The 26,012-nt window shown below is 39.9% G+C and overlaps 1 protein-coding gene across 1 annotated transcript in view; it reads left to right on the top strand.

Annotated features, from left to right (window-relative positions):
- LOC139692071 (T-box transcription factor TBX18-like) overlaps positions 1–26,012 on the top strand; it is a 130,929-nt gene that overhangs the window by 79,324 nt on the left and 25,593 nt on the right. The window contains exons 6-7 of the mRNA XM_071590102.1: positions 1,482–1,588; positions 1,721–1,790. Of these exons, the coding sequence (XP_071446203.1) occupies positions 1,482–1,588; positions 1,721–1,790 (177 nt within the window). The remainder of the gene's footprint in view (positions 1–1,481; positions 1,589–1,720; positions 1,791–26,012) is intronic.

Below are 26,012 nucleotides of genomic sequence, written 5' to 3'. Positions count from 1 at the left end.
TCGCTAGAAATGTATATTGTTAGTTATCTTCGCCGTAATGAAGGCAAAGATAGTTTCTTAGGAAACAAAATATTAGATTGACTGATGTGAAAATTTACAGGAACATATTATGGTTGAAGGATTGCCTTATTTATTAATTGAGATAAGAACGTATTGCCGATTTTGTAAAGCCAACGCGGAGACAGCAGTTACAAATCTTTAAATCAAATATACACGAAATTTATCTCGAAGATAAAGTTTCAAAAATTTTAAAACCCTTCATCCTGCAAAAAAATTCTTCGAAATTTTAGAAATAATGGTAACTGCCTTCGACACTCATGAAAAGAAACTTATTACTCCATTTAAATCCTCTGAGAAGGAAAGCATGAATGATTAATCAGTAAAGGTGCATTTGATGAACAAGAGAGGCTAGATCGCACCTGGCCTCAAGATTGTTTGAAGTTTAGAAACGCAATTTTATAGAAAGGATAGCAGCATCGTTTATCACTCTACACCTTGACCTTAAGGTGAACAATAGTTATTTTTTCAAAACTCTAATTTTCATTAAAATAGCATGGAATTAAAAATTGATTGTAATACGTTTCGAAATTATGAAGCACACGTCATAGATACTTGAGTGAACAAAAACATTCCAGTTGAATATTTCAAAAACCCTTTCATTTTTCTCTATGATTTATGATCTATCTCTGACCTTCCTATCAACAAGTAATGGACTATACAATGCAAATTAAACTGCAGAGTTAAGTGGAACGGTAGATATTCATAAGAAGCAACAGTTTGATGTGTGTGAATGTGTGGTAGCGGGGAGGTCTCTGAGGCAGTATGTGAGTAGACAAATAATATAATTATCAAGTTTTAAGTACCTATAATTGTTAATGCATAAAAATATTGCCAAACATATTCTTAAGTGCAGTGGAAGTTCAAACGAGCTCTGGAAACCACTACTCGGGATTGTAGTCTCAGGAAATCGTTTGGAAAATTTTTTTAAACTTGTGCGTACGTACAATACCTCCTTCAGTTCATAGTTCCCACCTCCTTGCTATCCATAATGCACATTCTATTTACCCGCCTTATCCTCGTAACTAATATTCTTCCTGATATCACAACTTTCAACATCCAGGTATCAGTGAATCTTCCTTATTGGCTACAAGTAAACCACTTAGTGGTAAGGGATACGCGTTTGGTTGATCCCCAAAACTATACTTAGGGAAGCATTATTTTAATTACTGAATTATCAGTCATTCTACATTAATCGAAGGCTAACAACTACGCGAAAGGTTAATCACTCGCCAATTGCACCTCGGTTTACTGGCTGCGTTAGGGTCATGCTCTTGTCAAGTGCTCTACCGAGAAGGGTGATACGGAGGAGCCACCTAATTTATTCACCAATTACAAAAAATGACTTTGTAGCAATCTAAAAAATATGAAACCCTTCAGTATAAATATTTGGAAGGGGTTCTAATATTTAGTTACCACTGCAGGTGTCGCTGCACTCCATGCACAAATACATCCCGAGGGTGCACGTCCTGAGGACAGAGGATCTGGATACCCCCGCAGAAGTGCAGGCGCTGGAGGCCCTGGAGTCGGAGTCGGGGCGGGGAGAAGAGGGAGGGGCGGGGACGGACGGGGTGGAAAGGGCGGCTGGAGCGGATGGGGCGGCGGGGGAGAAGGGCGCCAAGCAGCGGCCGCCAATGCGTCTCAAACGCCTCCGAAGGATAAGGAGGCGACACTCCGTGTTCTCCTTCCCCGAGACAACATTCACCACCGTAACCGCGTACCAGAACCAGCAGGTGAGACATTTGGGGAAAGAGACAGATATTACTCAAGCACTCACGTGCTATCTATTTTTACAACATGCACATAGGAATCATAACGATTGCCCAAACTTTTACAACGGTATTGGAATATTAGAATCGTGTGGGTAGATAACAACATAAATCGAATGTTAACTATTTGTCTGGTATATTATTAATGAATGGCATTTCAATTTATGATGGTGATTTACTCTTAACAGATTATAGTTGACGATTTCCCTTACCGCACAATTCTCTGAGATGATTCCCTTTAATTTGCGATTTAAAATACGGCAGGAGTATTATTTATGAATTAAGAAAGATTCAAAAGTGATCAAAAGAATGCGTAGGGGATCTTAATAATAAAGAAATTACGTCAACGAGTATAAACATAGAAAGAGAACAAGACGTGATTGGGGATAGCTTAGACCCAAAAATACTAACTGGCAAAATGAAAAGGGGGTCTAGGGAATTTAAATAGAATAAAACCATTGGAGCAGAAAAAATACCTTGGGGAACTACTTCAGGGTTTAGGGAAACGTGGAAAGAAGAGTTAATGTGGACTAATATGCGAAGCATTAATGAGAGAGGAATGTTGAAGTAAGATTTTGCCAGATCGGTGCTAGTTCTCATCACAAAAATGGGGAAAGGCCACCATAGGTGATGAATAGAGAAAATGAATTGCTTTCGCACGCAGCTAGGGTGTTACTTAGGAATATCAATTAAAGAATGAAGAGAAGGACAGTTGATTACTTAGGGGATGGCCAATTTCATTTCAGGAAGGGGAGAAGTACCCTTGATGAAATAGTATTGATGAGGTGGAGAGGAGCATATAATACAATCAGGATATATTTGTCGGTATCGTAGATTTAGATGAGACGTTTGAAATGAGAGTAATAGTCTGGAAAATATAATGAAAGTATTGAAGAAAATAGAAGTTGAGTGGAGGAATGGAAGAAATCCCAACCTGTAAATATTTTAGATTGCTCGGGTGCGTGTTTTGGATGGATAGTCTGGAGGAGTAGTATTAGGAAGAGAAGTGAATCAGGCTTGTCCAATGTCACCAGGGTTTTTAAACGCAAACATGAGGTAAATGGTGAAAGAGTTATCAGAAGAACTGGAGATGAGAATGGAAGCTGGTGAAAATTACATAAAATTGGTAAGGTTTGCAGATGATCAAGTTTTACTAAGCCAATCAGGCTAGGAGTCACAAGCATTACTGAGCGCATTAGGCCATTGTGATAGGTATGGGTTGAGAGCCATTATAAATAAAACCAAGATAATGAGGTTTTCGAGAGAGCCCAAATCAAGTGATAAAATAGGAGGTCGTAAAATAGAGCGGATTGGATCAGTTTATCTCATTCGAAAGTGTTTTCGACCAGAATGGTCCAAGAAGTAAGGCCATAAAAAGAAGAATTGCGTTAGGCAAAGAAGCTTGCACAAGTAGGAGGGAATTAATGAGAGAGATCCTGATTATAGATTTATAGAAAAAATGTAAAAACTTTGCCTTAGAGCGTGGTTTTGTACATCACGGGAATATGATCGTTGATAAAAGTTGATAGGCATAGATTGGAGTCTTTTAAAAAGTGCGTGGGAAGAGGGATGAAATAGGTGAACTGGATAGAAAGGAAAACAAATGCGGAAGTGGTAGGCGTGATGGGGGAGGATAGGGAATTATTGGGAAAAATCAAAAGGAGGCAGGAAAGGTTGATGCCCAGTATTATGATAGGCGATAGAATTTTAAAGACAAGAGGGGAGAACTTCAGGCAAACAAGGAAATGGTAGGAATATTGGACGAAATGGAAGTAGGAAGGAAGTATTGGAAATTGATGAATGGTTTTATTTTAGTATAGGGTTTCAGGTTGTGTTTTGCCAGAAGAAGCAAGTAAATATATATTTGCTCTGTCCGTGGTCATCCAAAAACTACCTCAAATGGTAGACTACCTAACAGTAATATTTGTTATATTTTACATTCCACCGCCTTATCTCAGAATTCTATAATTACGTTTGAACACTGTACTAAATCGTTACGTAAAGTGCATAGTAATATTCTCAGGTCAAGCTGTTTTGGCCTCAATTCTGAATGTCGGTTTCGCAAGAATATTCGTTTTTCTAGTTTGAGAAAATGAAGAAGCCCTTGTGTACATCAAATGTTGAAAATGACAATCTAATGAATTTACACACTTCAATTCTTATGCTCTTCTGAAATATTCATGCAGGAACAATTAAAAAGAAAATGTTCAATGTTAACATCATACTGAAGAAAACATCGTGACAATCTAATCACAACATTTTGGATAATAAAGTTTCGTGAAAAGTAGCAATGCTGTGTATTGTGAATGCTCCTTAGCATTGCTGGAATTTAGAAAGTTTCCTTCCAAATAAGTTACGTTATGAACGTGTTAATCATGATTTCTAGCGTTTTTCATGCAGTGACAGATAAAATGCGCCCGTACAGCAAATTGCTTTAAATTGTATGGCACTCTTTACTCAAATTCGTAATAAAATTATTAAAATCAAATTTGAACATTCACCTGCATTCTCTTTTTAACTTTCGGTCACAAATGGAGAGCAAATATTTTTAGAATATATTAGCTATCACTTCGAGGATGAATAAAGTGTCAAAATACGCGTATTTCTTGTTTTAAAGGGGATCGGGATGGTGAAGTGGGTAACGTACAGGCTTCCCACCGGACACGGGTTCAAATCCTGGAGACAGCAAATATTTTTCAGTTGTAACCCGATCTCTACTTGAGGTGCTCTGTGGAATGAGTACGACGTCCGACGGATGGGACGTTAAACTGCGGACCCCTTGGCGCCTTTCGGCAAGAGTAGGCTAGTGTTGACGCCGGGTTTCTCCACCCTTCCTTTCCTATTCATCCCTAATGGCGCAAATGACCTTAGCTGTCGGTCGTCTCCCATAAAAACTACAACTACTACTCCTTGTTTTGAAGGGGTTCCCTTTTTTTCAAATGTTTCGGTCGTGATTGTAAAGGAACCCACATCCAATAACTGAGCAAATAATAAAGACTCGATTAAATTCTTCATAACGCTTGAAATAATTTTTGTATATATCCTGTCGATAATGTTTTAAATCTCATTTATTGCTTTTAAAACGAATCTTCTTGGGGATCGAGATGGTGCGGGGGCTAACGTACTGGCTTCCCACCGTGAGGGCGCGGGTTCAAATCCCGGCGGTGTTGAATAATTTTCAGAGGTATCTCGATCCCTACTTGAGGTGCTTTGTGGAGGGCACTTTGAGTGAGTACGCCGTCCGTCGGATGGGACGTTAAACTGCGGACCCCTTGGCGCCATTCGTAAAGAGTAGGCTAATGCCGACGCCGGGTTTCTCTCCACCCTTCATCCTTTCCTGTCCATCCCCTATGGCGCAAATGACCTTAGCTGTCGGTCGCCTCCCCTCAAAACTACTACTACTACGAATCTTCTTGCAATTCATTCCTATCGCCAATGGTGTCACACGATGATTTCTTCGCGATCGTATCGGGATAACGAGGAATACACGGAATCACGCTAAGGGAAAGAAATGTGCCAGCAGAAAACGGGAAATCGTTGAGCTAAGTGGTGGTGCGAGGAAAACATTTTGGGGCGAGAGAGGAGGGGGAACCTTGCGCGGGATGTGGGGGACCCTAAACAGCACCCCTTTCCAAAACACGAGAACATTAACACACTCGTTTATGTGTCAGATTAAGATCTCACCCGCGCCCAATAAAAGCGTCGGAACGAATCAGATATGGTGTCCCGCGTTTTTTGTAAAAGAACTAACCCCCAAGGATATTGATCCTCGGGAATACGCGGCGTGGAACGTTCTTATAAGCCCCGCGGTATCGCGGAGAGGATGGCGGCAAGCAAGGTTCGAATTATAAAACTAATGTCCACTTTTAATTACCTTATCTGGCTTTCTTCTTGCCTTCAGCATTCGTAGTCTCACGCGTTAAAAGAAAACCAATCGGTATAAACGCCAACGCCTATAAGTACTTACAACCTCGTATGCGCTTTAAAAGCTGTCATTCTCACTTCCAGTCGAGTATGTGCAGTAAAGAAGTCACTTAGAGAGTTAGTTTTAAAAGGAGGCATTTAAAGGAAGATCAACTGTTATGATTCTTGATGAACGAAATTGACTATTCAAATATCCATTTTCGGAGTACAAATACTCACTTACTTTTTGTCATTAGCTCATAACCAAGTAGAAATAGATTTTCTACAAAGTCAGGGCTTCTATGAAGACATATTTAATTTTTTTATTCATCTACTTAGTTTTTGATCTTGTGTCAATTGGTATATTCGAGACTCATTAGTCTTAGAGAGAATTTATTTCGGAATGGGATTTTCTTTTCAGTTTCAAATCAATAAAAAATTAATTTTTCCAATACTATCAATCAATATATCAATATGCATTTGGAATCTTATTTGAATGATTAAAGTAGTTTCCCCTTCCATGGATTACAACCTTGACGTGATGGAAGGACTTGTGCGTTCCGATGACCCCTAAAGCCATGCTGGCGGGTGCAATTATAATTGCTCCTGGTAGGGTCACTCATACCAGATAGGTCGAAGGTTAGAAGCCAGATGTAAGGTAGTCCGCGCAGCATCTGTTCCTCAGTGAGGCGGCTGAAAAGGCGTCTGACCCACGTGGGGCGGCCATTGAATGATGATGTAAAATAGTGTTAAAACACTATTGAGGGATGCAACAATTTCAGAGTGTAAAAATCATTCGCCTTCGGTCAAGGCGAATGGTTTTTACACTCTGAAATTGTTGCATTGTAGTGCACATTAGCGGATGACTTAGTTAAAAGTTACTGTTGCGGCATCTCCCGCAGTTTATTTGGAACTATTGAGGAAGCCAAGGGGAAACTACCTCAATCATTATTCCTAAGACAACGATGATGGATAGTATAGTGGATATCAGTCGTGACAATCATGGGAATCGGACTAATCGTCCGTGTGTCCTTCCCAGTAGCGGGAGAGACAAGCTTTCCGCGGTAGTCATCTCACGAAATCCTTGCAAAGCAGAATCAAAAGAAGCAGAACAGAAGGCGCAGGAGAAGATCGAATTGGTTAGAACAGGCATTTGGAATGTTAGGACATTGTAGCAGTAGTTATAGGGAAGGCGACCGACAGCTGAGTTCATTTGCTTCATTAGGGATGGGCAGGAAAGGATGAAGGGTGGAGAGAAACCCGGCGTCAGCATAAGCCTGCCCTTAACGACGGCGCCAAGGGGAACGTCCCATCCGACAGACGGCGTACTCCTCAAAGTGCACTCCACAAAGCCCCTGAAGTAGGGACCGAGATACCTCTGAAAAATATTCAACACCGCCGGGATTGGAACCCGGGCCCTCTGGGTGAGAAGTCAGTACGATAGCCACCTCACCATCTCATTCCCCTTGGACAATATATAGGGCAGGAAAATTAGAGGTTATAAAGCGAGAGATTAAAAGAGGAAATATAGGAGTGATAGTTACAGAGTAATATTCAGCGGAGGGGGGGAAGAGCCAGCGATGAGTTGCAATATCAACGAATAAAAAGGTAGGAATAAGCATAGTAAACGTAGAACAAGCTGCGGACAGAATATTACTGGCAGAGGTAAAATTAGAACTGACAAACTTGTTCATTGCTGACGTCTACATACCACCTAGCAATCATAAGGAGGAAGAAGTCGAATGGGTATACGATCAGCTAGACGACCTAATCGTGAGTGTTGCTGCAGGAAAACATTTGATCGTGATGGGGGATAGGAATCGATGGTCGGCGAAGATGGTTATTAGAAGGGGGACTATGGTTTATGAACGAGGAATGTTCGTGGAGAGATATCAATTCCGAGTTCCGTAGGACACACGGGCTAATCATCACAACACTTGGTTTAGACACCAGAAAAGGCGTAGGTGTACATGAAAAATGCCAGGTGACTTAGAAAGGTATCAGATTATATTATGGTTAGGAACAGATTTAGGAAGAGCGTAATCAATTCGCACATTTTCCCGGAAGCGGATGCGAACTCTGATCACAATTTAGTGCTCATGAGGTAAAGCGTTCGTTTCGAAAAGATAAGGCGGGAGCAGCAAGTTAGGAAATGGGATATAGAAGCATTTTTAACTGGACTAACGAGGAAGGAGTATCAGCAGGCTGTAGGGAATATTATGGATGAGGGTAAAGAGCTGAGTACTATAGAGGAAAATGGATATTTATCAAAAAAGGGATATCGAAAGCCGTGAAAGAAACTATAGGAACTGTTCCAAGAAACTGCGGAAGATGCCGCAACAGTAACTTTTAACAGGGCCATCCGCTAATATGCATTTCAATGCAACAATTTCAGAGTGTAAAATTCATTCGCCTTGACCGGGATTCGAACCCTGATCCCTCGATCTCTGAGTGTTTTAGCCAGTTAAGCTATCGGGGCGTCCTCTTGAACTCTTTTAAAAATATCAAAGTTTAGGTTTTGAGGTTCAAAGTTCACCGAGTCACCGAGATGAAGAAGGGCTTGTTGAAGGTTATCGGGTGGTGATTTTTCAGGAGAAACAAAATATTTATTTGGTAGTTGTAACTATCGGAAACCTACCTTAACTGGTAAATTACCTGATAAAATTAGTTTCAAGTTCTATATAGTAAATTTGTTAAATTACTTCAAAGGCATTTATTTCGGCATTGTGTAATTTTCGGGAAAACCATCTACCCTAGGTTAAACAAAATGTGTTCAAAATGTATTATTATTCCTTCGCATATATTAGTTTATTTTTTGACAGCAATAATTTATTTCGTTATCAAAAAGATATATCAGCTCTAGGATATCATGTACTTTGAAATTAATGCCATCAGCATTCGGGGCACCGATTTTATTCAGTATCAACTGAGCATGACCTCATATTTATTTGTACTCGTAAATAGTAGTTCTTACATTGATTATAATTCGAAGGATTCTATTTTTCAAAGAAAAAATATTACGATTACATATATGGGTAAAAACCCTCTGTTCTATTCACAATAAGTGTTTGATCGAATATGAATTTGAGTGTCATTATTTGAACGTTTTGGGTAATATATTTTTTCGCAGCAACACAAAATTGGGCTGTAATCGCGTGACTTAAGTTTGACCCTAGAAAAAGAACATCTCTTGAGTTATAACTGGAAAAGTGGCTTGAAAAATCTCAGTCACGTTTATTAAGTTCCAATTTTCACGTATCGAATATTTCCCGACAAAATCCTGAGCAGCGACTGATTTCCTAACCCATTTAGGGCTGAGAATTCAAGAAAGAGAAAGATTTCCGTATTGTCAACCAACTATCATCCATCAGCTGTTTCTATCGCCAACTTCACGAAATGAGTCACTCGCTTGATATCGTTCAACTAGATTTTTTTAAATCACTCTTCTTTCTGGAAAAGATCTCAAAAGATGATGTCATACTTTACCAGGCTGAAGCAGATCTCATTTTAAATAGAGTAATGCTTTGCTTTACTTTCGGTTGACACGCATTATTTGACCTTTAATTTTTTATAAGGGTTTGACGATATTTCTTAATGACAGCGTGTTCGAGATAGTAAAAGTACGCATTAGTTTTCTTTGCAAGAAAAGCTTTCACGGGGCAAAAAAGGGGTGCCAAGAAGAATGACGATTTCTGGCACTGGTGAGGAGTTTTCATTTTGGAAATTTTTGACTTATTTTTAGTAATCAGGAGCATGTTTATGGAAAACTTAAGCTTTGAAATTTTCCTTTAGGTGAAAAATTATGTTCCTTGAATTAAAATTCCTCGATGCCAACTGCTGAATGTTTCCGTCTTAAGCTGTCACAGCATCCAACCCACTCATCTCAAAAATCAACTTTATCGACGACGGTATATTCTTGGTTGAAAACTTGTAAATAATAAGTGAGAATGATTCACTTCTTCTTTGAAGAGGTGTTCACGTCGGCGTAGATTGTTCTGAAACTGGCACCAATAGGCAATCTAATTTGTAGTGTGATGGTCCCTAATATGTTGGCATTCGTAAAATGGATTACTAACTTACAGCGCACAATTTCCGGAGGCATCAACGGATCTGTGGACACTGTGGGTTCTTTCTCTTTTGGTTTTAGGCTAAAGTCGACGTCACTCCATAATTCATGTTTTTACCTATGAGTATTCACCTTCATTTTCACTCCAAATGACCGAAGCCCCGCAAACTGATTGTTTCATTTTTGTAGATGACTGTTGGCACTCTGATGAACCACTCCTCGGCACAGCATCTTACTCGGCGTCTATACTTGAAGTTAGGATGCCCAATCATTATTTGTGTGATGTGTTGATTTTATTTTGCACGTGTGCCATTGTGGATGCGGGCATTTCCAACCAGGTGAAAGGTGTAAAAGGAAAATGGAGTCGATGAAAGAGGACTAGGAATGAGGGAGTGAGCGTTAATTAGATTTGCGTTTATCGACGGAAGAATTTTTGATTGCGAGGGGAGTGGGGAGAGGAGGAGGGTCAATAGGCTTCTAAGATAAAAAAAGGAATGTCCGGTTGTTTTACACAAGTTTGATTTTACATGGAAAAATTGTTTACTTTCTTAGTAGTAAAGGGAATTGGATTTTTTGGGTTGTTTACTTTCTTAGTAGTAAAGGGTATGGAGAAGAGAAAATGAGGAGTTTGTGAAGGTTATTACATTATGAATCTATGTGTTACTACCATACGAAAGTTTAATGAGTAAACTTTAGTAATCATCCGACCGTTTTATTGCAAAAGGTCGCTTACTTCTTAGTGACTTAGATAAGGATTAATTCCTCGCTCTAGCGGCATTATTTTTTATTCAAAGCACCTAACTAACGACCATATTGAATTGTCACACCATTTTTAGAATATAAAGAAATCATAGAAGTCCGAACCATAAAATAAATAAAATTGATGTTTTTCAGAAAAAATATCTTACACTAAAACGTCACCTGCCTCTATATAATAAATATTGGTGTCCTAAAATATCCTGCAGCACGCTTCCGAAATAGTTCGCAGTGTATGACGTAGATGTATAAACTGAAAGCCATAAATCCAATAAATATTATTACTATAACTTTATAACCGAAATGATCAAGCTAAATATGTTGAAAAAATGAAAGGCTGTGAAACAGAGACAAAGAAAGAACAAAGGCAAGCGGAAACATCTGGTATAGAGGACGAGGGACCAGGATCGAATATGTACACGGTCCAAAATTGAAAACGTCAGAAATGTCCGAGTGGCTTTGGGGCTTGGGAGAATGAATCAACGGACGCGGGAACATTTTTTACAGGATCTAATCCCCAGACGCGAGAAATATTCCCGAGTACAGTTGAATGTGTGTTGTTTCTCGAGGAGAGGGAGGGAGATGGCGGCGGTATTGAATAGAGCACGCGATTCGCCGTCGACACCGATGGAAACGATCGCCCGTCACGTACGCTCTCTTCATGCGATCTCCATCTCAAGAGAGAGGAGGGGAGTCGGGAGGTGGGAGGGGAGAGGCAGCGAGAGAGTTGGAGGATGAGGGAGAGGTTGAAGAAAGAGCGTGAGACGGGCAGGAGAGAACGTCTTTATTTCGGGGGAGATTGCAACAATCAAGCCCTCTCTTTCATTTAACCATCGTCAACGGTAATATAAATGTAGTAAACAACATAAATGGCATGCATAATAGGTTATGCGCGATAAAATAGAATAAAATAAGCGACACAATAAGAGGTAATAAATATACAAGGAGAAAAAATATGGCTGAGGGGATCAAGCACGAGGGAGTGTTATAAAGAGTAAATCAAAGAAAAATGCTGATGAACGCCAAAGCAGAACGGAAGCAACACTGAAGAGGCCATGTCCTAAGAGAGTGAAGACCGTGAAAGAGAACTCTTGAGTTAATTAATGAGATTGATATGTTTTTGACTAACCATCAACTCTTTTCTCTGATTTACTTTTCAGAATACTCCCTCGTTCTTCATCCCCTAAGGCAAATTATATTCAAATATGAAATACAGGGTCCGTTCAATAAGTATCGGGACGGTTTCAAAAATCAAAATTTATTACAGTAATCATTAAAATTACGAGGGTCATCCGGAAAGTAGTACCCGTTCGTGCCGCATGAAGTGCTGACGACGCGAGTAGCCGCTGGACGAGGTCAGATAGCTTCAGTGGCTTGTCTGCCTTCTCTGAGCCAAGTTGCGTGACGCTAGCATTGCCTGTGTTGTTTCTGTGATTGTTTACAATGTTTAAAAAAATTGAGAACGCCGCCAGTTGTGAAGTGAGGGCAGTGATTAAATTCCTCAATGCAAGAAACGTTCGCCCATGTGATATTCATCGCCAATTAAAGGAGGTGTATGGAGACAATGTAATGGACGAGTCGTCTGTTCGGCGGTGGTGTCGCAACTTCAACATGGGGAGGGGGAACACACACGACGATGAGCGTTCGGGGAGACCGTCTGTCATTACAGACCAACTGGTGAGCTCAGTTGACGAATTCGTGAGGAACGATCGGCGCGTCACAATTGATGACATCTGTGAGCATTTTCCCAATGTTTCTCGAACAATTGTTCATGAAATTGTTAAACACCATCTGCATTATGCAAAAATTTGTGCAAGATGGGTCCCTCGCGTATCTCAATGAGCTGGCGGCGAAGGACTATGCAGCAGGAATACAGAAACTTGTCACACGTTATGACAAATGCCTTAATTTGCTTGGAGATTATGTTGAGAAGTAGTTTAAAGTATCCTCTTTCAAATAAAATTTTTTATGTTTGTTAATATTTACTTTTGTGTCTTTATTTCACGAACGGGTACTACTTTCCGGATGACCCTCGTAATTAACAATTTTCAAAATACATTCCTCCGGCATCGATACACTTAGTTCAGCGCGTCTGCCACTCGTTGGAGCTCGCTGGAAGTCGGTTTCCGGAATACTGTTGAGAGCCTTTGTCGTCGCCACTTGAACCGCCTCGATGGAGTCGAACCGATATCCTTTGAGCTCCCTTTTCATTCGCGGAAACAAGAAAAAGTCTGGTGGAGCCAGGTCGGGGCTGTAGGGGGGGATTGAGGCAACGTTGCCATGCCGAATTACGTCAGCAGCTAAATTTCCACCCGCGACAGTTTTTGTTCCTCGCTCAAGACTTCCGGCACCAGCTTCGCGCACACTTTCCTCATCGCAATATCCTCTGTTACAATGGTGTGGACGGTTCCGACTGAAAGACCGGTCTCCTCACTGATAAGGGCGATGGTTAAACGCCTGTCAGAGTCCAAAACGTTTTTCACTTTGACCACCTGAGCATCGGTTCGAGTAGTCGCCCGGCGTCCGAAGCGGTGCTCGTCTTTGACGAGCTCCCGGCCTTCCATAAATATTTTGTGCCCCTCAAAAGCTCTTTTGCGGCTTAAGGCATCATCCCCATAAGCCTGTTTAATAAGTTCAAGGGTCTCCGACGAGGATTTTCCGAGTTAATGCAAAACTTCAGAGCGTAGCGTTGGTCGACGGTGCACTCCATGCTGGCGTGGCGACAATAAAAATAATCACACGTCACAAAAATCCGCCTCCTGTCTCAACGCATGCCCGGAGGCGACTGAACTAAAGTGCGCTTGAGTGGTGGGGGACCCCTCTACAGAGTTGACCGGTCGGACCCCCATCCACCGTTGAGGCTACAGCGAACCAGTCCCGATACCTATTGTACGGACCCTGTATACATATATATATATATATATATATATATATATATATATATATATATATATATATATACACATACATACATACGTAACATTTGGACGGCACAATAGAAAACAAAATAAAATAGATAACACGTAAAAGGACACTCACATTGCAAATTGGTTGAGCTTTCGGTCTTCTTTGAAGCTCTCTTCAGGTCACACTGCTATATATATATATATTTATTTATTTATAACAGGGACGGCAAAAAACAATATAAGAACACATAAAAAGAACACTCACTCGTTATTTCTTCAGTATACTACTGTTTCTTCCAAGGAAGACGGAGCTAAATTTCGTCGAAAATATTAAGAAATAACGTGTATGTGCTTTTTGTATGTGCTCTTATATGGTTTGTTGCTGTCCAAAATTTTCATTCAACACTTCCGTGTTCCTTCGACGAAATCATCTTTGTATATATATTTGGGGTCACGGTAGTCCAGGGGTAGAGCGTTGGACTACTGGCCGAAGGGCCCGGATTCGAGTCGGGCAAGCCTCTCTTGAGCTCCACCCTCGCTTGGTGAATTTTCGGGTACTAGGTCTTACTGGGAAACCAGAGCCGGCACAAGGAAAGGAACGAACTTAGTACTAGGTGAACTCTACCATTAACCACCAACCTACCAAACCGTACTCAGGCTTAATTACTGCATTTATGATATAAATATAGACATTTATATATAAACATACATATGTATGTATATATTTTTTATATAGTCGTTCAAAAAAGTTTTCGACACCCTCTTCTCAACATATTTCGTTATTTCAGCAATACAATCTACAATTGCCTCCTTAAGAGCTTCCAAGGTCCTTGGTCGAACTTTGTAAACCTCAGCTTCCAGATATCCCCAAAGAAAAAATCGCATGTGCTCAAATCCGGGGAACGAGGGGCCATAGAATATCCCCTTGTAAGATCAGGCGGCCGGGAAATTGTTCTTTCAGGATTTGGCTTGAATAACGGGCGGTATGAGCCGTGGCACCATCCTGTTGAAACCAAAAGGCTTCAAAGGATTCAAAAGAGTAAGGCCCAATAATGCCTATGGAGGACACAGCGCACCAAACTGTCACTTTGGAGCTACAGGTCCTGGGTATAGTTCGCGAGGGTTGTCAGTCGGCCAGTAACGAAATTTTGCTTATTTACTGAGCCGGAGTGGTAAAATGCGCTTCATCGCTAGACCACAGCGCCCTCTGCGTCACCACCACACTATCATTGTTCTTAAAGAAATTTCTACGACAAAGCCTCGATTGTTACCAGACCACTGCATGGTAATTACTAAACATGGCGTTGTTTTTCCCAGCTTACGCCACTACTCTTACTCCGCTAATTTACTTCCGCGCTCCTCAATGATTTTTTAGAACTAGAGAGTCGATTATGTGTGCGTGTGTGATAATGATGATGCGATGTCGCAGTAAGAAACTAAGTGTGCTCTATGAGGCTCACTAGGTGAATGTGTGCTCCAATGTAACCAAACCCACAATTACAAGAAAAGGTCAGAAAATTCAGGCATGGATACCGTATCAATTTCCCAGAAGGAAAAATTCCTTTTTCAGTTGCCCTTATAAGGATTTGGAAATCATGCAAAAATCTTACAATTGGTGAAAGCTAAAGATTAAATATTAGAGTAGAGAAAAAACAGCTGTTTGTATGGCATTTAATGATTTTCACAAATCACTGGAATAAAATGAAAGCCAGCACAGGGGGCAGGGGAAGAAATGAGAGAATGAGGTGGAGCGGGGAGAGAGAGGGCGAGGGGGGGCGCGCAAGTGTCCCGCGCAAAACACTCCGCAGGGAGGATTCCCCTCCCCCGTGCTCCAAGGTGCTCCCGGCCGGCGGCTCTCCTCGTCCTCCCCCTCCCCCGCCACCACCCACACACTCCACCGCCGGGTGAAGGAGATTTCTGGGAACGAGAATGGACATGAGAGCGAGTTAGGCCAGTTAGCGAGTGGCCTAATTACGAGAGAACAGATCGGAAGAAACGCCACCGCGGGGGAGTGGGCGGTGTGGCGGGCGCGGCGTTGGGGGTCGGACGGGGAATGAGAGTGCGGAGGGGCGGGGTGGACAAGATTGAAATCTCTCCCTCGTTGCGATAATTGGGGTCGCCGCCCCCTCCCCCATCTGTCCTCCCCGCCCCCATGGATTTTCTCTCTAGCACTCCCCCCCTCTTTCTCTCTCTCTCTCTCCTTCCCACCATGCCCTTTCGTTCCCCTCCCCCTCCTCCTCTTCTCACACTTCCCCCACCTCCTGAAAAAACTGTTCGCCTCGACCGCTTTTTTTTCATTATTATTTATCGATGGTGACGTATATTTTTTTTTGCGTTCACGTCGTCAACTCGATTGCATTTCGCCGCGCACGGAATATTTATGGCTTAATAGACGGGGACCGGGGGGCGTAGTGGTTTTGGTGTGCAAGAGACTCGGCTTGCGGTGGAGGGGTTGACTGGAATCGAACCCGGTTGATGCCTCAGAAAATCTGCTATTACGCTCGTTCCCAGTGAAGTATCGCGGGATCATATTTGTTCGGGAAACATCGGACGTAAGTGGTCCATGATGATTATACGGCGTACAGAAAGGAAAATCTGAACGTAAACGAGTCCCACTCTCTCGACCATCGAACCTTCTTCCTTTCACGAAAGGGGGGGGGGGGCAAATGAGTGTCACTTTAGCGGCGAGAGGTTTGCGATTATTATCTTTTTTCCAAACTAAAGTGAAACTAAAAAAATAACTTTACATTCTTGCATCCATAATCATATAGTTTAAAGTGATGCTCCGAATCCAATGGATACTGATGCTTCCATGCTAGCCAAGTGAGTAGTGGTGATCAGAGGGCGTACGTAATCTTCTTTCGGCTTTGACACGGAAGGAAAATACCATAGCTCCAATAAGTCCGAATAAGAAGCTACACGTTAGCATGGAAATACTATAATTGCATAACGTGCGGCTAATACATCTCTGGCCATTTCACACTCTTGCTATTCTCTCTTCTCATACTGTTATGTAATATATGGATGAGACCGACTAACAGGTATGCTTCGGAAATAAAATTAAAAATTGTATTTTTGCCACGATAGTTTATGATAATATGAACATTCATACTATGTGTTTTATAGAGCTAAAAAAATTTTGGATAGAGACATGTTAATTTTAGATGATGTTTAAGTGCGTTTAACTGCGAATTAAAGGTAAAGCGTAGTGAAGGGAGCGACTAGTATTCGTTCTTCATCATTCCTCTCCTCGTATATTTAGAAGAAAAAAGCCAAGGTAAACTAATATACAAGATGTAGTGTGCCTTTATAATATGTATTTTGTTGAATGAAATGTAATTTTTGATGCAAAATATCTTTGATTAAAGTGAATCTGAAGACTTAAAATCTACAACCCTTAACGGTATTGGAAATATAATTAAATATAGTCAGTGTACAAAGAGGCTGCAAGAAGTTCAATTCTCCTTTACAATGATTGCAATCACAAATAAGGAAAACGACGTGCCTTCAAGGTATGTGAGGGCTATAAAACAATAATTTTGATTTCGCACGGAGCTAAGATGCCACTGAGAGTCATCAATTAAAGAATGGGGTTGGGGATTATAATCACTTAGAGAATTATCAGTTGGGTTTAAGGAAGGGAGAGGTACACGAGATGCGATAGTATTAATGAAGTCACCAATAGAAAGAAATATAGGAGGCAACCAGGATGTATATTGTTCACATGGATTTCTAGAAGCCGTTAGACAGTTTAAATAGGGAAGAATAAATAAATTAAACCGAGTATTGAAGAATATGTTAGACTACAGAGATAAATACCTTATCCGAAGTTGATACGTACGTAAGTACATAGTCAAACATCACAAGTGCTAGCAAATGTATAGCCGGGATGGGCAGTGTCAGGCAGAGGTGTGGAATAGGGTTGTCCATTAGAGCATGTGATTCTCAACATAAACGCGTCGTAAATGATAGCGGAAAAATGGGAGGGACTGGAGGGAGGAATGAATTGGTGGGAATTGATCAAGCCAAATTTTTCGAATGATTACGTTTTAGATAGATAGCATTCAAGGGATTTCAGTTGCTGTTGAGCGCATCGCAGAATCGGTAATACTACCTTGATCAAAAATTTCCCGGAATTTATTCAGAAAATTAAAAATACAAGTTTATTCATCTAAATCTATATTGTCCCCTTCAAAGTAATCCCCATCGACTGCAACACACTTATGCCAGCGCTTGATCCAATCCTCGAAACATTTTTTATATTCGGTTTTCGGTATGTCCATCAGTGCTTCCTGCGATTTTTCCATTACTTCCTCTCGGCTGCTAAAACGCGTTCCCCGTAATGGTTTTTTAACTCGATTGAACAGAAAGAAGTCACAGGGAGCCAAATCAGGTGAATTCGGTGGCTGTTGGATGGTATTTGTTGCATTTTTCGTCAAAAAATTACGAATAATGATAGCACTGTGCGACGGTGCGTTATCATGGTGCAAAATCCACGAGTTTTCTGCCCACATTTCTGGTCTCTTTCGGCGAATTGCTTCACGCAAACGTCTCATAACGCCCAAATAATACTCTTTGTTTACTGTCTGGCCTTCTGGCAAAAGTTCATGATGCACTACACCGTTGTAATCCATGAAAACCGTCAGCATTGCCTTCTTTTTTGACTGAAAACGACGTGGTTTTTTTGGTCTCGGCTCATTTGGTGAACGCCATTCACTTGCCTGATGTCTGGATTGCGTGTCGTACTCATAAACCCACGTCTCGTCTCCAGTAATGATCCTTTTGATGAATGTGGGATCGGATTCAGCCTCGCAAATCATGTCTTTTGCGACGTCAACACGGTCTCTTTTTTGCATGAAATTGAGGTCTTTTGGCTGCTACACGACGGAAACCCAAATCATTAACCACAATGTCTTGGGCGGATCCATAGGCAATGTTCAAGTCCTCCGCTATTTCTCTGATGGTTAATTTGCGGTTATTGACCAACATTTCTTTTACTTTATCAATTTTTTCACCGACTTTCGATGTCGATGGTCTGCCACTGCGTTCATCATCTTCGATTGACTCACGACCACTTCTGAACCGCTCGTGCCACTGGTAAACGACCGTTTTTTTTAGAGAATCGTTGCCGAAACACTTTTCCAACATTTCCAACGTCCGTGCGCCACTAAATCCGTTTTTTACGCAAAATTTAATACAAGTTCGTTGTTGCAAATTTAAATCCATTTCTGCAATTGTAAAAAATCGCCAACACACACAGAGATAGATGTACTCTTGGCTACGTAACTTTTGCAAATGTCAAGTTATGACACTAAGATTTAAAGGGAATATCAACAACAGATGTACCAATTTAACAAAAAAAACAGAACTCAAATCGGAACGATGGGAGCGCCACACGGTGGTTATTCCGGGAATTTTTTGATCAAGGTAGTATAGGTTTTGGATGAGAGTCTATGAGAAAAAAGGTAGCCAGAGTCTCTAGGAATAGGAAGGCTGAGATAAAGATTAAATTTAGATGCATTAACTCGACCATGCAAAAAAGTTCACTTCTACAAGAATTATTTCAGACGAAGAGGAAAAAAATTGATAGGGGCATTAAAAGAAATATTGTGTGTGGTTAAGAAGCATTTAAAAGGAGGGGGAGTTTACGAAATGGAGCATAAGTAATGACTCAAACTGAAAAAAATGTGAAAATTTCATTAATGTGTGGCACGGAAACTTTGGTGCTGAGGCGGGAGGATACGGGCAGGCTGGAGGCTTTTGAGATGCGACAGTGTAGAAGAATGGGAAAATGCAATCTACGGAAGGAAAGGAAAATAAGCGAAGAAGTTCTTGGGGGCATATGGGAGGAGAGAAGGCCGTTGAGAAAAATGCAACGAAGACAGGGAAATGGTTTTGGGGCACATGAAGTAGCAATGGAATATTGATGATTGTGGTAGAGGTGAGAATGTCGGTTAAAACTGAGTTAGAGGTTATAATGTGAGTAGAACTAGGAAAATAATAAATACATGGGGAGGACAGAAAGATGGTAGTAAATAAGTGGATTTAAAAAATGGTTTATTGAACTCTTGGTTTTGCAATATTAATTTGGTGTTATTTCTGATGGGGTTTACTTAGAATATAGCAGTACTTAAGTAGTGGGAGTTACATATCAAAAGCCTACGTTAACCGTCCGGAAATTCTTAATAATAGTTATTATTTTACCTGATTTTCTTTAAAAATGTTTCTTGTGTTTCCATTTGCGAAACTCGATCAAAATTGCGTCAGTTTTCGAAGGGCATAATATTATTGTTGAAATATGGGGAGCGGTAGTCCAGGGGGTAGAGCGTTGGACTACCGACCGGAGGGTCCGGGTTCGATCCCCGGGCACACCTCTAGCCACCCTCAGCTTCACCCAAGTGGTGTGATTTTTCGGTCGCCCGATCTTCCTGGGGAACCAAAGGCGGCATAAGGAAGGGAACTGGCCCCCCTACCCTGATATGCAAATTTCACATGCCTTAGCATTTAGTACTTGGTGAGCTCACTATCCTCACCTACTAAAGCGACCTTCGGGTTGAACACTGATATTGGTTTAATTATCGAAACATAAATGGCGAATCTCATTTGAGGAGAGTACCTACTGGCTATCGCTATATTTCTTTGTGCAGTTAAGCCATGTGCGGTGCCATTTACGGCTTAAGGAAATATTATTTAATATAGCCAGTCTGACTGCAATTATTACTGATCTAACGAACCCTTGCCAACGAAATGCCTACCTAATATACATACGAGTATGTCTCGCATAAGCCCATCAGAACTTTTCTTTCCATGCTATCTAAAGGCTATAACTAATTCCTCGGGTATATTATCTATCCCTTTTGGGAGGGGACGGATAATTTACCTGAGGAATTATTCATAGCCTCATGTTGTCTATGCTATATCTATCGCAGAATCAAATGCGCCTATACCTAAGCTAACCTTCTAGATTTTATATTCTCTATGACTAAACTGTCTGTATAAATACTTGCGACAAAATTCTCCAAATATTTTTTTTCCTCTTGCCCAAGTATTTTCTGCTACGATTAATATTTCCTTTCAAATGGAATAGATGATACCACAAAGAAAGTAAACGAAGATGTCAAAGCCACATTTTCTTGAATATCTGCAAATAAATTCAAATTAACTTAATAAACCAAGGCATAACTGGTAGCTCCATGTTCATATTTAATACCTTAGAGAATAACTACAATAAATGCTCAAGATGTGCAAATTGACCGCTCAAAAATCTGTAACTACCCTTTCAGTCATTATCAAGGAAACATTAGCCTGGTATGAGCATGAACCAGCTATTTTCCGCGCAATAACAAGAAATACAAACTCTGCATCCTTTAAGACAGTATAGCCACCTAATTGTTGTTCAACACAGGTTCTAGGGTTTCAGTAATTTGGTTTATCTTTAACTGTCAATTTAGCAACATGATGTGTTCTTCACCAGAAATTGCAGAAACTACGAAATTATTTTATCCGTTTTCATTTTGATGCAAACAATGACATTTATAAAATTTTTGAAGATGTTTACTTGTACGTAAACGACTGGAGTTAGATCGTATACAAAGGCCGAAACTTGACATAGTATGAGAAGTCATGCGTAATGCCATAATGTAAAAAATGGGATTTCGTATTGCATTATAATTTGCGCTACAAATCAGTGTTTGATTTCAATGTGTCCAAGGCCTGAATGATTACATTAAAAAAAGATTCATAAAAACTTTGGGTACCTTGTTTTCTCAGATCCTTTTCTTTTCATTTCTTGCCTGTCTCTCTAATTACTTGAAACATGTACCGCAAGGACTATTAATAGTCGTTATGGCTGCCTGTAGAACATATTATCAGCGTCATAAAGTGGTAAAGGACCTCGGGTAAATCGATATTTACAAGTATTATCATCAATTCAGATCGGCGTTAATCACGTTAGCATCTCGTTCAACCGATAAAGACCAGAATTTCCGTTAAATTCTATCGATCCACGTGTTCTCCTCGATCCAAAAGTCATAACATGCGAAATTGGGGAATCCAAGCCGCTTCAGTGCAGTAGTATAGATAAAAATACTACATAAAAAATATTCTTCTATTTCATTTATTTTCCTGTACACCATTTGAAATGGCCAGCTCATTAAAATTTATTTGAAAACTTATTTCCTGCATTTATCTCACTTATACGCTTTCGTAAAAGGTAGAAGTATGCTTCTACGTGATCATTAACACGACATCTATAACCTTAGGCTATTCATGAAGGTGACGATGGAGCTGACGTAGGACTACTTTACCAACATGAATGGGCTTAGACGCACGAAGTAAACTTTTCAAGTTAGATGATTTATTTTATCATTTATATGGATAACAATACTTTCAAATGAATTTGTCTAGTAAATACCAGAATTTAATTATATTTGATCATTTGCATTTCATTTGATTAACTTTACCATTATATAAATACTATTATTATTAGTATTTTAATGTATTCAAATAATTTGAAGATCTATTAATGAAAGTTATAGAATTATAAGAAGGAAATATACGATAATATTGCAACAAGATAATAAGAAACTAATAATATATATTATTATCGGAAAGTTTAAAAAAAAATACCCGTAGATCTTTTTGTATCTTCGAACGGACATACATTGACTCTCAGACAGGAAATAATGAAGTCTTGTGCTCTCGAACCCTAGAAGTAAGTTTTACAGACAGGTACTAAAAGCTACATAAATACCAACGAAAATACGATTCAATTTGTCACCTCGAATCAATTAATGAGTTTTCTGTCTTAATTAATCTTGAAAGAAGATTTTCCCTCGACAAGTTTTTTTGTAAATAGGCGATAAGGAAAAGATCGCGGTGTACAATGAAATTGACTTGTTTTACCCCAACGACGTTAGTTATCTCTGTGTAAGATTAGTCTGTTATCAATAAATGGTGCTGAGTGGTTGGCAAAAATAACAACTTTCGAGGGTCTTGAGGTGATAAAAGCGATAGCTAAATAGAATGCGTGATTGATGGATTGGCGTAATTCCAATTTTTATTTATGCCTTGAAATCTGACCCGGGTAGTTTATCATTCACGGAAAACACCTATCCAATCTTTTCCAATCATTGGCATTAATGCAATTTGCTCGATTGATAGCTTTTTATTGAGTGTGTGACCATTTAACCTTTTTGGTCCTATCTGACGTGAGATAATATTCGGCTGAGGACCATGATTTTGTAAATAACTGTAACGCGCAATCTGTTGACAACTCCTCTCATAAAGGATATTATAATCGCTGATTGAAAGTCCAAGACGTAGATAAAAAGTATTATCAAGAATGGAAATTGGTCTGCGTCTCATAATACTCATGTTGAATCTGAAACGTGATCAAAGGTGTCGCTGTAATGGTGTGAGGATAATGTGGTATAAGTATTAATTGTTCCCGTAGCTAAACGTCCACTTCTTGATGATTATTGGTAGCATTAATTAAAAAATAATTTAAATCAAGAAGAATTAGATTATTTTATCCTAATTAATTTATTTGAATGCTATATGGAATTTCTTAAGACTCCATATATAGGAAACATTAATTTGTAATATTTACATTCTTGAAGATGGACAATAAATGCAGATAAGTTCAGGGTATGATAGTAATGCAATATATAACTATCACGTTCAGAAAGAAGAAATGAATATTTTTTGTACTTATTTATCGCCATTATCTACCAATTTAAAATAGTAATGACCTCATCTAACCACTTTTACGCTAATTAAAAGTTAGTTCGACTAAATTTGATTATTTATATAAATATTTATGTGTGTATGCATATATGCACGCACACACACGAACACATATATGTGTGTGTGTATGTATGTATATATATATATATATATATATATATATATATATATATATATGCATTCAAACACTGAATCCCGCCAAATGGCGAATATAGTAAATACTCATTTATATAGAAACAGATATAAGGAAAAGGGATCGGAACACACATAAAGGACGAACACAATAAAGGTGGGGAAGGCGGAATCGAACGGATCACTATATATATATATATAATTATAAGGTAATCTACCGGTTAAGGTAGGTTTTTGGATGGACAAAGCTCCTGAATAAATATTTTGTGACTCCTAGTAGAACACAACATCTTACTCTACATCAGGTCCCTCTTCATCTCTGAGTACCTTCGTCCTGCTTTCATCCCATCCAACACCCCTATCCTGCTCCTTCCCTTTCCCCGTTTGACCAACATTCTCCCCTCTATTACAGTCTTTAACATCCCACTGCCGGTCAATCCCCTTTCATCCACTTTTCCTGCCTCCATAGGATTTCTCCAAATAAATCCTTCTCTTCGCACACCATACGAAGTACTTCCTCATTTGCTTTCCTCTCGGTCCATTTCACCTTCTCCATTATTCTTCACACCCACATTTCAAAAGCCTCCAGTCTGCGTTTATCCTCCTGCTTCAATGACCACGTTTCCGCGCCGTGCATGGCTACGCTCCATATCAAAGTTTTTACGAGTCTTTTCTTAATATCCTTACTCAACGTCCCTCTCATCAACTCTCTCCTCCTTGTGAAAGCCCCCTTGCGTAGCGCAATTCTTCTCCTTACGTCCCTACTTCTTTTACCGTGTTGGTCCAAAACACTACCGAGATACGTAAACTGTTCTACCTGCTCTAGCTTTGCCCTCCTATTTTAATGTTTAGCTTAGCCTTTTTCTTTCTAGAAAATCGCATAACATTTGTTTTATTAATAATGATTCTTATCCCATTACTGTCGCACTGAATTTCCAATTCACTCAGCATTGCTTGCAACCCCTTGGCTGACTGAAAAACTAAAACTTAGTCATCAGCAAACCTAACTGATTTTACGAATTCCTCGTCCACTTTCATTCCTACCTCCAGTTCTTCCCATGCCTCTTTAATCATTTCTTCGGCATACAGGTAGAACAGCAACGGTGATAATGGACAACCCTGCCTTACACCTCTTCCTAACACTGCCCATCCGGACTCCCCGTTCCCCACCCGCACCTGAGCAGTCTGAGACGTACAGGTTGCGGATTAGCCTCCTTTCCCTCCAATCTATTCCTATTTTCTGCAGAATACTCATTAGTTTTTCCCAATTCACTCTATCAAACGCTTTTTCGAAATCTACGAAAAAGGCAAATACTTCCTGGTTGAATTCCATATTCCTCTCGATTAATAATCTCAATACTGCAATGGCATTACGCGTACCTCTCCCCTTCCTAAACCCAAACTGGTCATCCACTAAGAAATCATTTGCCCTACTTTCTATTCTTTTGTTTATGATGCTGAGAACAACTTTAGCTGCGTGGGATATCAAACTTATCGTCCTGTAGTCCTCACATGATGTAGCCTTTACCTTTTTCGGAATAGGAACTAAAACTGATCTCACAAAGTCTTCCGGCCAGATTCCCTCCTCATAAATACTACGGATCAGCCCATATAGCCTCTTCCTCCCACTTTTTCCTAAACATATCAATAGTTCCGCGGGAATGTTATCCACCCCCACGGCCTTATTTAGTTTCATCTCCTTTAATGCCTTTTGTATCTCATTGTCTAGTATGCCTGGACCTAAGCCATCTTCCTCTACGTCATGTTCCTTTTCTATGTCTAACTTTGTTGGTCTAAGCTCTTTACTATACAGTTCTTCTATATATTCCTTCCATCTAACACTAGTACAATCTAATAAATATATTAGGATCTTAATTATACTAGAAAATATACACAGTGACAATTTTTCTGAATGAGGTTTCACAAAGGGAATCACAGAATAATAAAATTCTCTGCATACCGCGTAGATAGCTTTTAATTAATAGTTAACTTTGACATGAATTTTAAGGGATATTTACTTCTTAACATCTCATATTTTCTCTAAGCTATCTTCCTCTACGTCATATTCTTTTTCAATGTCTAAATTTTTTGTCGAAGTTCTTTACTATATAGTTCTTCTATATAATCCTTCCATCTCTCTTGGATCTTTCCTGTGTCAACTATTATCTTACCCGCCTTATCTCTAACTGTTATCATAGATCTCCCTTTCTTACTTCCCAATAAAGATTTAACTTTGCTGTACAGCGCACCGATTTCACCCTTCCTCTTGCAGACTTTCCATATCCTCGCACTGCGTCTTCCACCATGCTTGTTTTGCTTTATTTGTTGCCCGCCTCAATTTATTGTTCAATTCTTTGTACTTCATTTTGCCTAATTCTGTATTTACATTCTTCCATTTTCGCCGGTCATCCATCTTTGTAATCATCTCATCCGTGATCCATGGTTTCCTAGTCCTTTTAGCGTTAACGGTTCCAATAGTGTCTTTTGCGGCTTTAGACAACCCTTTCATGATACATTCCCATTTTACTTCGATAGTACTTAGCTCTTTACCATCCTCCATGGTTTCCTCTACCGCCTGTTTGAATTCCTTCCTTTTCAAACCATTTAATGCTTCTACATTCCATTTTCTAACTCGCCGCCCCTGCCTTATCTCACAACTAAATTGTGGTCAGAGTC

This window comes from Hetaerina americana, unplaced genomic scaffold (genome assembly GCF_022747635.1).
Source record: "Hetaerina americana unplaced genomic scaffold, ioHetAmer1.1.p SCAF_4, whole genome shotgun sequence".
Lineage (NCBI taxonomy): Eukaryota > Metazoa > Arthropoda > Insecta > Odonata > Calopterygidae > Hetaerina > Hetaerina americana.
Note: the sequence above shows the minus strand (reverse complement) of the source record. Positions and strands in the feature narration are given on the sequence as shown.